General features: G+C 46.1%; 1 protein-coding gene across 3 annotated transcripts in view; it reads left to right on the forward strand.

The window, feature by feature from the left end:
- LOC110491694 (V-type proton ATPase 116 kDa subunit a1) overlaps positions 1 to 12066 on the forward strand; it is a 39894-nt gene that overhangs the window by 3190 nt on the left and 24638 nt on the right. For all 3 annotated transcript variants that reach the window (XM_021565331.2, XM_021565333.2, XM_021565332.2), the window contains exons 4-9: positions 2294 to 2391; positions 3069 to 3197; positions 4735 to 4817; positions 9823 to 9949; positions 10223 to 10305; positions 10595 to 10688. In XM_021565331.2, coding sequence (XP_021421006.2) covers positions 2294 to 2391; positions 3069 to 3197; positions 4735 to 4817; positions 9823 to 9949; positions 10223 to 10305; positions 10595 to 10688 — 614 coding nt within the window. The remainder of the gene's footprint in view (positions 1 to 2293; positions 2392 to 3068; positions 3198 to 4734; positions 4818 to 9822; positions 9950 to 10222; positions 10306 to 10594; positions 10689 to 12066) is intronic.

A 12066-nucleotide genomic window follows, 5' to 3' on the forward strand; every position in this document is an offset into this window, starting at 1 on the left:
ATTTTACTTAAGTATTCTGACCCTTTACTCAGTACTTTGTTGAAACACCTTTGGCAGCGATTACAGCCTCGAGTCTTCTTGGGTATGACTCTACAAGCTTGGCTGTAATGAAAACTCAGGGAGAAAAAGGTGTAGATTCACACACAGATATGTTTATTTCACCTTCGCAGAAGGCAGGAATCGTGGTCACAGGCATGCGATGGTCATACACAGGTAGACAAACAGGCAGGTGAATCAAAACTAGGACTGAAGGCTATAACTGGTTCTCACAAACGCGCTAGGAATAGGCTTAGTAGAGTCAAAACGAACAATACCTCTCAAAGGCACAAACAGAATGAACTGAACTAAATAAGGAACTGATGAGACCAGGTGAGTAACTAACACAGGTGAAATCAATGAACAAAAAATTAAAGACAGGGCTACGTTCAAAAACACAAAGAAACAGGGCTACGTTCAAGAACACAAGGTTGACTTAAGAAAATAAATACAGAACCTTAAATGGGCACATCTGTATTTGGTTTCTCCCATTCTTCTCTGCAGATCCTCTCAAGCTCTGTTGGGTTGGATGGGGAGCGTCGCTGCACAGCTATTTTCATGTCTCTCCAGAGATGTTTGATCTGGTTTAAGTCCGGCCTCTGGCTGGGCAACTCAAGGACATTCAGAGACTTCCACTCCTGCCTTATCTTGGCTGTGTGTTTAGGGTCGTTATCCTGTTGGAAGGTACTTTGCTTTCTTTCATCTGTCCCATGGTCCTGACTAGTCTCCCAGTCCCTCCACTGAAAAACATCCCCACAGTATGATGCTGCCACCATCATACTTCACCGTAGGAATGGTGCCAGGTTTCCTCCAGATATGATGCTTGGCATTCAGGTCAAAGAGTTCAATCTTGGTTTTATCAGACCAGAGAATCTTGTTTATCATGGTCTGAGAGTCATTTAGGTGCCTTTTGGCAAACTACAAGTGGGCTGTCATATGCCTTTTACTGAGGAGTGGCTTCTGTCTGGCCACTCTACCATAAAGGCCTGATTGGTGGAGTGCTGCAGAGATGGTTATCCTTCTGGAAGCTTCTCCCATCTCCACAGAGGAACTCTGTAGCCCTGTCAGAGTGACCTTCAGACATTTTTTGGTACCCTTCCCCAGATCTGTGCCTCGACACAATCCTGTCTCAGTGCTCTACGGACAATTCATTCGACCTCAAGGCTTGGTTTTGCTCTGACATGCACAGTCAGCTGTGAGACCTTATATAAACAGCGTGTGCCTTTCCAAATCATGTCCAATCAATTGAATTTACCATGTGGACTCCAATCAGTTTGTAGAAACATCTCAAGGATTATCAATAGAAATAGGATGCACCTGAGCTCAATTTCAAGTCTTATAGCAAAGGGTCTGAATACTTATGTAAATAAGGTATTGCAGTTTTTTAGTTTTTTATAAATGTGCAAACATTTCTTAATCAATCAAATTGATTTATAAAGCCCTTCTTACATCATTGGATGTCACAAAGTGCTGTACAGAAACCTAGTCTAAACCCCCAAACAGCAAGCAATGCAGGTGTAGAAGCACGTTGGCTAGGAAAAACTCCCTACAAAGGCCAGAACCTAGGAAGAAACCTAGAGCGGAACCAGGCTATGAGGGGTGGCCAGTCCTCTTCTGGCTGTGACGGATGGAGATTATAACAGAACATGGCCAAGATGTTCAAATGTTCATAGATGACCAGCAGGGTCAAATAATAATAATCACAGTGTTTGTCGAGGGTGCAATAGGTCAGCACCTCAGGAGTAAATGTCAGTTGGCTTTTCATAGCTGATCATTTAGAGTATCTCTACCGCTCCTGCTGTCTCTAGAGAGTTGAAAACAGCAGGTCTGGGACAGGTATCACGTCCGGTGAACAGAGACTTAAAACCTGTTTTCGCTTTGTCGTGATGGGGTATTGTGTGTAGATTGATGAGGGAAAAAATGCTTTTAGCAATTTTAGAATAAGTCTGTAATGTAACAAAATGTGGAAAAAGTCAAGGGGTCTGAATACTTTCCGAATTCACTGTACATTGAGATATAGTATTGTTAAGAATACCACACACAGAATGGCACACAGATGTCTATTCCTCCGACAATGCAGAAACTCAATGGCTTAGTCCCAGGTCTGTTTGTGCTTCTGCCTACTACGTATGTTGCCATTGTCAATCAATTTGGCATGACAATTCCATAAGGAGTTGGCAAGAGATCAGAAACAGACTGGCAACCAGGGTAGAAACTCGCACATGTATTGAATATTACCTGGTGTTTTGCTTTCCAGGGTTTGTCGAGAAGGAGATTAAAAAAGCCAACATCCCGACTGTGGATACAGGAGAGAATCCCGAAGTCCCCTTCCCTAGGGATATGATTGACCTGGAGGTATCTATCCCTGTTGAATACTGCATGTCAGTAATATGAAATGATGAATGTCATTAAACATCAACCCAAATTTAGCACAACACAATTTCACAGATCATTTAATCATCTTTTTTTGCCTTATACTACTACTCCATTTACGGAAAAACCACATGACTTTCACGTGATCACATGTGACGTGTTTCAAAACTTCTTAATGTGAAGTTAATGTAATAACATGTGACAACATTTAAAGCAACGTGAAAACCAGATTTTCCACATGTGAAATCATGTGTTTTTTCTGTAAGGGCCTACCTGACAGTGAAGTGGAACTGTGCAGCAGTTCACCTGCTCTAGCCAATACCTCTAAGACCCATGATGACACTTTACCGTACATTGGCCATAATTATAGGATATAGGTAGGACTCATGTTAGGGCCCATGACTGCTTGTTATGGAGCTGAATAGACTCTCTCTTCCATAGAAATAAAAACACTAGAACGGGTATCCTCATTCAAATCAATGGGTCTGTAATGGGTGTACCGGCAGCCATTTTAAAGGTTTACCAATGGGAGTAAAGCAGGAAGTAAAGGCTATGTCCGTTCTAATGATTTTATTTCTATGACCCCTTCTACCGTTTTCGAATCACGCCCCATCCCATCTAAAGCCTAATCTCATTGGTTGTCTCTGTTTGATTGACAGGCCACATTTGAGAAGCTGGAGAACGAGCTGAAGGAGATCAACACCAACCAGGAAGCCCTGAAGAAGAACTTCCTGGAGCTGACCGAGCTCAAGCACATCCTGCGACGTACCCAGCAGTTCTTTGACGAGGTCAGCGAGTACCTCCACTCCAATACTTTGGGCACATTCCAGGCGGACTACATTGCAGATGCATGCCAGATCTCACAACGCCTGGATAGGTTTTTAACATATCAGCTACCCACATCATTTGATATAGCAATTTGATGACCGACTGCTCATGGCACACAACCATTGATTGATGCAATGCAACATCTGTAATGTAGTTCACCTGGAACACAACCCCTGTTTTCCTCAATCCCTATGACCAAAAGTATGTGGACACCTGCTCATCGAACATCTCATTCCAAAATCATGGAAATGAATATGGAGTTGGTCCCCCCTTTGCTGCTATAACAGCCTCAACTCTTCTGGCAAGGCTTTCCACTAGATGTTGGAACATTGCTTCAAGGACTTGCTTCCATTTAGCTACAAGAGCATTAGTGGTCGGGCACTGATGTTGGCAGATTAGGCCTGGCTCGCAGACTGCATTCCAATTCATCCCAAAAGGTGTTCGAAGGGGTTGAGGTCAGGGCTTGGTGCAGGCCAGTCAAGTTCTTCCACACCGATATCAATAAACCATTTCTTTATGGACCTCGCTTTGTGCACGGGGGAATTGTCATGCTGAAACAGGAAAGGGCCTTCCCCAAACTGTTGCCACAAAGTTGGAAGCACAGAATAGTCTAGAATGTAATTGTATGCTGTAGGTGTTAAGATTTCTATTTACAGGAACTAAGGGGCCTAGCCGGAACCATGAAAAACAGCCCCAGACCATTATTTATCCTCCACCAAACTTTACATACATTTACATGCATTCGGCAGGTAGCGTTCTCCTGGCTTCTGCCAAACCCAAACCCAGTCAGAATGCCAGATGGTGAAGCGTGATTCATCCCTCCAGAGAACTCGTTTCCACTGCTCCAGAGTCCAATGGTGGCGAGCTTTACACCACTCCAGCCGACGCTTGGCAATGTGCATGGTGATCTTAGGCTTGTTTGCGGCTGCTCGGCCATGGAAACCTATTTCATAAAGCTTGCGATGAACAGTTAAGTGCTGACGTTGCTTCAAGAGGCAGTTTGGAACTCGGTAGTGAGGGTTGCAACCGAGGACAGACTTTTTTTACGCACTTCAGCACTCGGCTGTCCCGTTCTGTTCTGTGAGCATGTGTTGCCTACCAATTCGTGGCTGAACTGTTGTTGCTCCTAGATGTTTCCACTTCACAATAACAGCACTTACAGTTGACTGAGGCAGCTCTAGCAGGGCAGAAATTTGTCAAATTGACTTGTTGTTACCATCCTATGACGGTACCACATTGAAAGTCACTGAGCTCTTCAATAAGGCCATTCTACTGCCAATGTTTGTCTATGGAGATGTCATGACTGTGTGCTTGATTTTATACACCTGGTGCATACACGGGTGTGGCTGAAATAGCCGAATCCACTAATTTGAAGTGATGTCCACATACTTTTGTATATGAAGTGTATCTTAACAAAGTGGTTGCTGGTTTGTAACGCCAGACTAAATGGCATCTTCCTCCTATCTCCATCATCATCATATTCCTTATGTTCCACAGATGGAGGACCCCGCCCTGATGGAAGAGTCGTCAGCCCTAATGGAGGGTAACGAGGGTGGCCGGGGAGCACCGCTCCGACTCGGGTGAGACACACACACACACACACACACAATCACACAATCACACACACGCACCGTACAGCAGTTTTCCCAAAGAAACTTCCAAGCCCTCGGGCACTGAAATTGTCAATTGCAATCCATAGAAACCAAAGTTTGTTAGGCTTGGGTCTAACAGAGTTAGGTGGCTCGCCCTGCTTGAATAACGGTAGGGGGAACACTGGTGTTCTAGGAGATGTACTTTTAACATACAATACATTAGAGTACGCCCTATAGGGCACTTGAACTGTACATTGAATGCAATCAGCTGTACAATACATACACCATTGCATGCTGTAATATTATATTGTAGCCCAAGGAAAAATATATTCTAGCTGTCGTGGGGATCATTTAACTCATATATGTCCAAGTCACCTCTTTTTGGCCTATAGGCATATACATGCAGTTTAAATGACAGATGGTAGTGGATGGTGTATAAAAAAAACTACTGGCCTCTTAATAGGGACTGATTTCAATTAACTTTGAGCCAGGCATTGATCCATGCTTGATAATGTCAGGGCTGTGTGTGTGTGTGTGTGTGTGTGTGTGTGTGTGTGTGTGTGTGTGTGTGTGTGTGTGTGTGTGTGTGTGTGTGTGTGTGTGTGTGTGTGTGTGTGTGTGTGTGTGTGTGTGTGTGTGTGGATAGGCTTCCGCACCTATCGGGAGTTCCACTCAGCGGTCGAAAAATGCTAAAGAAAATAATTCCCCTGAAACTGGCGACATGGAACATCAGAACTCTTTTGGACACTGACGATAATAGCAATAGACCCCGTCAGAGAACAGCTTTGATTGCTGCAGAACTAAGGCACTATAATATTGGCATTGCTGCCCTGAGTTAGACCAGGCTCCTGGATGAAGGTTCCCTGAAAGAGGAGGGAGAAGGTTACACCTCCTTCTGGTCAGGTTACCCTCCGGGTGGACAACATCAGCACGGTGTGGGACTGGCAATTAAGAACAGCCTTCCACCCAGCCTCACCGAAACACCTGTCGGCATAAGTGAACGACTCATGTCTCTCCATATCCCCTTAGCCAAGATGCGTTATGCTACTCTTCTCAGTGCATAAGCACCAATGTTACCATCTGAAAATGAGGCAAAGGACTGCTTCTACCAATCACTAGATAAGGCCCTTCAGCGCATGCCCAGGAATGACAAGATGTTTTTGCTGGGTGACTTCAACGCTAGGGTGGGACAGAAAAACAGGATATGGAGTGGAGTGCTGGGTAGGCATTGTGTTGGCCAGGTCAATGAGAACGGCATGATACTGCTAACTCTATGTGCCGAGCATGATCTCATTGTCACTAACACCTTGTTCCAGCAGAAGAACAAATATAAAACATAATGGATGCACCCACTCTCCAAACACTGGCACCTGGACGACTACGTCATAGGGAGACGTTGTGACACTAATAACATCCTGCTGACACGTGTCATGAGGGGTGCAGAATGCTGGACAGATCACCGTATGATACTGGCTAAACTCCAGGTGAGAATAATTCCCCCCCCCCCAACGTCTGCAGAAGTCCAGTAAGAGGCGTCTGCACTATATCCGGCTTGAGAAAGCAACAGTAAGGGTCGAGTCCCGCCCCTCTCTCGCTGAAAGGCTGAGGTAGACTGAGCCTCTTCTGAACGCAGAGGACCCCATGGACCAGAAGTGGGCATCTATTAGCTCAGTGTTCTATCAGGCAGCAGCCCACTCCATTGGCTACAAAGGTAGGAAACATCAGGACTGGTTTGATGAGAATTCTGACACCATCACAACCTTTTACTGGACAATATGCACAAAGCGCACAGGGCTGCTCTCAACAGCCGCACATCTGCTACCCTTCACAAGTAATGGCATGCATCGCGCAAGGAAGTGCAAACAACAAATGGTGGTCGAAGGAAATCCAAATTTATGCAGATAAAAACGACATGCACAATTTCTACAACTCAACTAAAGCTATCTATGGCCCGGGAAGTCGCTAGTCACTCATGAAGGACCAAAACCAGATACTGATGAGGTGGGCTGACCACTTTGAAGCACTACTCAATCAGCACTCTCCTACAGACCACTCCATCCTGGAAGAACTGCCTGTCCGTGCACCTATTCAAGACCTCAATCATTTGCCAACCTTCCAAGAGGTGTTATCAGCTATCCATCCCTCAAGAACAACAAGACTCCTGGTGCTGACAGCATCCAGGCAGAGCTACTTAAGAAGGGAGGTTACTTCTGCACTAGAACGCTCCACCAGTACATCAGTGATGTTTGGGACCGGGAGATCGTCCGCCAACAGCAGCGGGATGCAAATATTGTCACCATCTATAAGAACAAGGGTGACAAGTCCATCTGCAGAAACAGCCGGGGGATATCCCTTCTGGCTGTTGCCGTCAAGGTCCTGGCAAAGGTGACGTTACGTCCTTCAAATACCTGGGCAGCATCCTCTCTGAGGACTGCAGCAACGACCTTAAAATTCAAATTAGGATCAAGCAAGCATCAGCTGCCTTTGGAAAACTCAGACGCAGGGTCTTCCAAAACAGGGATCTCCACCTCCACACCAAATACGCTGTTTATCAAGCCGTCTGCATCACCACACTTCTTTACAGCTGTGAAGCCTGGGTCACTCAATCACCACAACAAGCAGCTCGAGCGATTCCGCATAAGATGCCTGCTGCGCATCCTGGGAATCACCTGGCGCAACCATGTGCCCCATACAGAAATACTTGCTAAGACCAACTGCAAGAGTATGGAGGCCATGGTGACCCAACACCAACTGCGCTGGCTTGGGAATGTCATTAGAATGTCTCAGGAGCGCTTGCCGCGGAAGATCTTGTATGGCCAGCTACATCTTGGCCTGCGGTCTATAGGGGGGCAGAAGAAGCGCTACAAGGACCAGCTAAAAACGTTGCTGAAGACGTGCAACATCAAACCCACAGACCTGGAGGATGCTGCTGCCGACCGTTCCGCTCTGCCAGAGCTGTGTACAGAGGTGGGAGGAGAAGAGCACAAAGAGACAGCAAAAACAGCGCAGGAGACATACAACCATGCCTGCCTCCACCAACACAGACTGCATATGCCCCATATGCCCCACCTGCAATAAAGTTTGTGGATCTCGGATTGGACTCTACTGTCACCAAATAATTCACTGTTAACTCAGAAGTGGAAGTCATCCTTTGATACGATGGACAACCGTAAGCAAGTAAGTGTGAGTGCGTGTCAGTAGGTCAATGGCAGCATATGAAGCTGCCACACCAACAAAGCAGGGAAATTGACACTCATTATGACCTATAGTCACAGTGTCACGTTCGTCATATGAAGGAGACCAAGGTGCAGCGTTGTATTCGTACATTCTCTATTTATTAAATGAACGCCGAACAAAAACAATAAAGAACAAACGAAATGTGAAGCTACTGGAGTGCACAAAGACAACTTACTGTAGACAGTACCCGTCTCTGGAGGTTCCCGACTGTGAAACGTCGCCGGAAGCTCTGGACTGGGAACTGTCGCCGTAAGCTCTGGACTGTGAAGGCGCACTGGAGACCTGATGCGTGGTGCCGGCACTGGTGGTACCGGGCTGAAGACACGCATCTCAGGGCGAGTGCGGGGAGCAGGCACAGGACGTACTGGACTCTGGAGGTGCACTGGAAGCCGAAGCGTGGTGTTGGCACTGGTGGTTCCCGGGATGGTGACACGCACCTCAGGGCGAGTGCGGAGAGGAGGCACAGGACGTACTGGACTCTGGAGGTGCACTGGAGGCCTGGTGCGTGGGACCGGTACAGGTGGCACCGGGCTGAAGACACGCACCTCAGGGCGAGTGCGGGGAGTAGGGCACAGGACGTACTGGACTGTGGAAGCGCCCTTGAGATCTGGAGCGTAGAGCTGGCACAATGCGTCCTGGCTGGATGCTCACTTGAGCCCGGCAAGTGAGGGGCGCTAGCACAGGACTCACTGGGCTGTGCAGACGCACCGGAGACACAGTACGCAGCGCTGGCGCAGGATATTCTGGTGAGGGTGTACTGGAGACCAGGAGCGCTGAGCCGGCACCATCCATCCTGGCTGAATGCCCATTCTAGCCCGGCAAATGCGAGGAGCTGGAATAGAGCTCACCGGGCTATGAATGCGAGCTGGAGACACATGCACATCACTGTGTAACACAGTGTCTGACCAGTCACACGATCCCCACGGTAAGCACGGGGAGTTGGCTCAGGTCTAACCCCTGACTCTGCCAATCTCCCTGTGTGTCCCCCCCCAATCTTTTTTTGGAGCTGCCTCTCGGGCTTCCGTGCTAGACGTCTCCCCTCGTATCGTCGCTGTTACTCCTGTGCTATCTCCACCTGCTTCCATGGCAGGGTCTTGTCCCCTGCCATTACCTCCTCCCAGGTTCAGGATGTCCTCCACTCATCTGTCTCCCGGGCCCAGGATGTCTACTCCTCTTGAACACGCTGCTTGGTCTTTTTATGGTGGGATCTTCTGTCACGTTCGTCATATGAAGGAGACCAAGGTGCAGCGTTGTATGCGTACATTCTCTATTTATTAAATGAACGCCGAACAAAAACAATAAAGAACAAACTAAATGTGAAGCTACTGGAGTGCACAAAGACAACTTACTGTAGACATACAAAAAACCCTTGACAATAGAAAAACTAGCGTGCCCACCCTAATCACACCCTGACCTAACCAAAATATAAAGAAAACAGAGATATCTCAGGTGTGTGACACAGTGACAGAACAGCAAACAACTTGGGCTCATCCATCCGTCAACACATTTGTTTTGCACTGTTCCCGTTGGCGCCTATTGCGTCTATTAGCCATTGACGTATTGGGGTTAATGCTATTAGGCTGGTCCCAGATCAGTTTGTTCTGTAGCAACTCATATGGTTGTTGTTATGCCAAAAGGACAAACAGATCTGGGACCAGGCACCTATGTCAGGAAAAATGTCACGACAACCCAGAGGGATCATGTACAGTGCATTTGATTGGCCAGAACCTGAAATATTTTAATTTGGCCCGAGCAGGTTTGTTGCTGGGGTGATCAGCCGGGAGAGGATCCCTACCTTTGAGAGGATGCTGTGGAGAGTGTGCCGCGGCAACGTCTTTTTACGTCAGGCAGAAATCGAGGACCCTCTGGAGGACCCTGCCACGGTCTGTCAATAACGTTTTTTAAATCTTACTTCATATTAAAAAAAGATATAATGTGTGTGTGTGCTTTGTGTTGTATGTTTGTTCTTATTCTCTACTGTCTTTCGATTCTTTGTGTATGTATTTTTGAAATGTTATTATGTATACACGCCTGTCTGTGAACTGAGCACCTAAAAGGCTAAAAATTATTTAGTATAAAAAGTTTGTCAAAAAATTTGATACACCAATAAAGATGAAAAATGATTGGTGAGATGATTGACTCTTTCTCTCTTACAGGGCGACCAAGTCCACAAGTCAGTCTTCATCATCTTTTTCCAAGGCGATCAGCTGAAGAACAGAGTCAAGAAGATATGTGAGGGGTACGTTACTACCACTAGTCAGTACACAGTTCGTCCATTCATTTAGCATTTGAGTGATGTCAGAAATGTAGATATACGAGTTCCCGACACGGAAATAACCCCTACAACGACCCTTTAAGTCGGGAAACTTGGGCCAGAATGATGATACCCGAGTTTATCAGTTGTGACGTTTCGTTATCTGATCACAGAACATTGGGAATGTCTGTTTTTTAGTACAGTAAATCTAATTCTATGGTTACCTACAGTATAATTGTAAGTCAGTATGTAAACTGTTGGTTGTGTGTTCCAGGTTCCGGGCCTCCCTCTACCCCTGCCCCGAGACTCCCCAGGAAAGGAAGGAGATGGCTGCTGGGGTCAACACCCGTATTGACGACCTCCAGATGGTATGCAAGACAATGAACACATTGTCACTTAACCATTTACTGCAGTGTGCAGACACAGTGTTTTTTGGTTGTCAAACAAATCTACTTTGAAACCAAGGTATACACTTCACACAGGTATAAGGTATACACCTTAAACAAATGTCAGATATAGAGTTGAAAATGTATTCACTTTTGGGTTTGCATCCCAATATTACACTTTATGTACATCACAGATGACTGAAATATAACAAAATTGTTTGACATAGAAATAATGATGAGGCATATTAATAACATTCTACCCATGAGGCCACCAGAGGGAGATTTGTTAATTTGATGCTACATGTATCCTAATATGGACACCGTACCCAGTGGTAGGCAACTAGATTCAGCAGGGGGACGATTTTTGGCCGAGCTGATGGTTGAGGGCCGCAACATAACAATCATTTCATACCTTAATTACATTGAGACACAATTACATATCTATTATCTTATTTGTGGTATTATTTGGGAACCGATTTCCTAAATTCAACTCATTTTTAGCTGGTGATTTTAACCGTTTTCTTTGACCCAAAACTAAAATCGAAATATTATTTTTATTACCCGCGAGCCTTTTTTTTTTACCTCTACGGGATCGGTGTACCTCCACCGGGACAGTTGAGGTAACGTGCGCTAATGGGATTAGCATGACGTTGTAAGTATCAAGAACATTTCCCAGCACGTAGACATGTCTTATGTGGGCAGAAAGCTTAAAGTATTGTTAATCTAACTGCGCTGTCCAATTTACAGTTGCTATTACAGTGAAAAAATACCACGCTATTGTTTGAGGAGAGTGCACAACAACAAAACACTTTTATCACAGCAACTGGTTTGATACATTCACCTCTGAAGGTAAATTATATACTTACATTCAGTAATATTGCTCTGATTTGTCATCCTGAGGGTCCCAGAGATAAAATGTAGCGTAGTTACGTTTGATGAAATCATATATGTTGAAACCCTGCTGTTTGTTGGGGGGGGGGGGGGGGGGGGGGGGGGCAGCAATGTAGATAGTCCAGGAGGTCCAGGTGGCCATTTGATTCATTATTCAGCAGTCATGGCTTGGGGGTAGAAGCTGTTAAGGAGCCTTTTGGACCTAGACTTGGCGCTCCGGTACTGCTTGCCGTGCTGTAGCAGAGAGAACAGTCTACGACTTTGGTGACTGGAGTCTTTGACAATTTTTTGGGCCTTTCTCTGACACCGCCTAGTATATAGATCCTGGATGGCAGGAAGCTTGGCCCCAGTGATGTACCGGGCTGTTCGCACTACCCTCTGTAGCGCCTTACTGTCAAATGCCGAGCAGTTGCCATACCAGACGGTGATGAAACTGGTCAGGATGCTCTCGATGGTGCAGCTGTAGAAC

The sequence above is a fragment of the Oncorhynchus mykiss genome, chromosome 16, assembly GCF_013265735.2.
Source record: "Oncorhynchus mykiss isolate Arlee chromosome 16, USDA_OmykA_1.1, whole genome shotgun sequence".
NCBI classification, from domain to species: domain Eukaryota; kingdom Metazoa; phylum Chordata; class Actinopteri; order Salmoniformes; family Salmonidae; genus Oncorhynchus; species Oncorhynchus mykiss.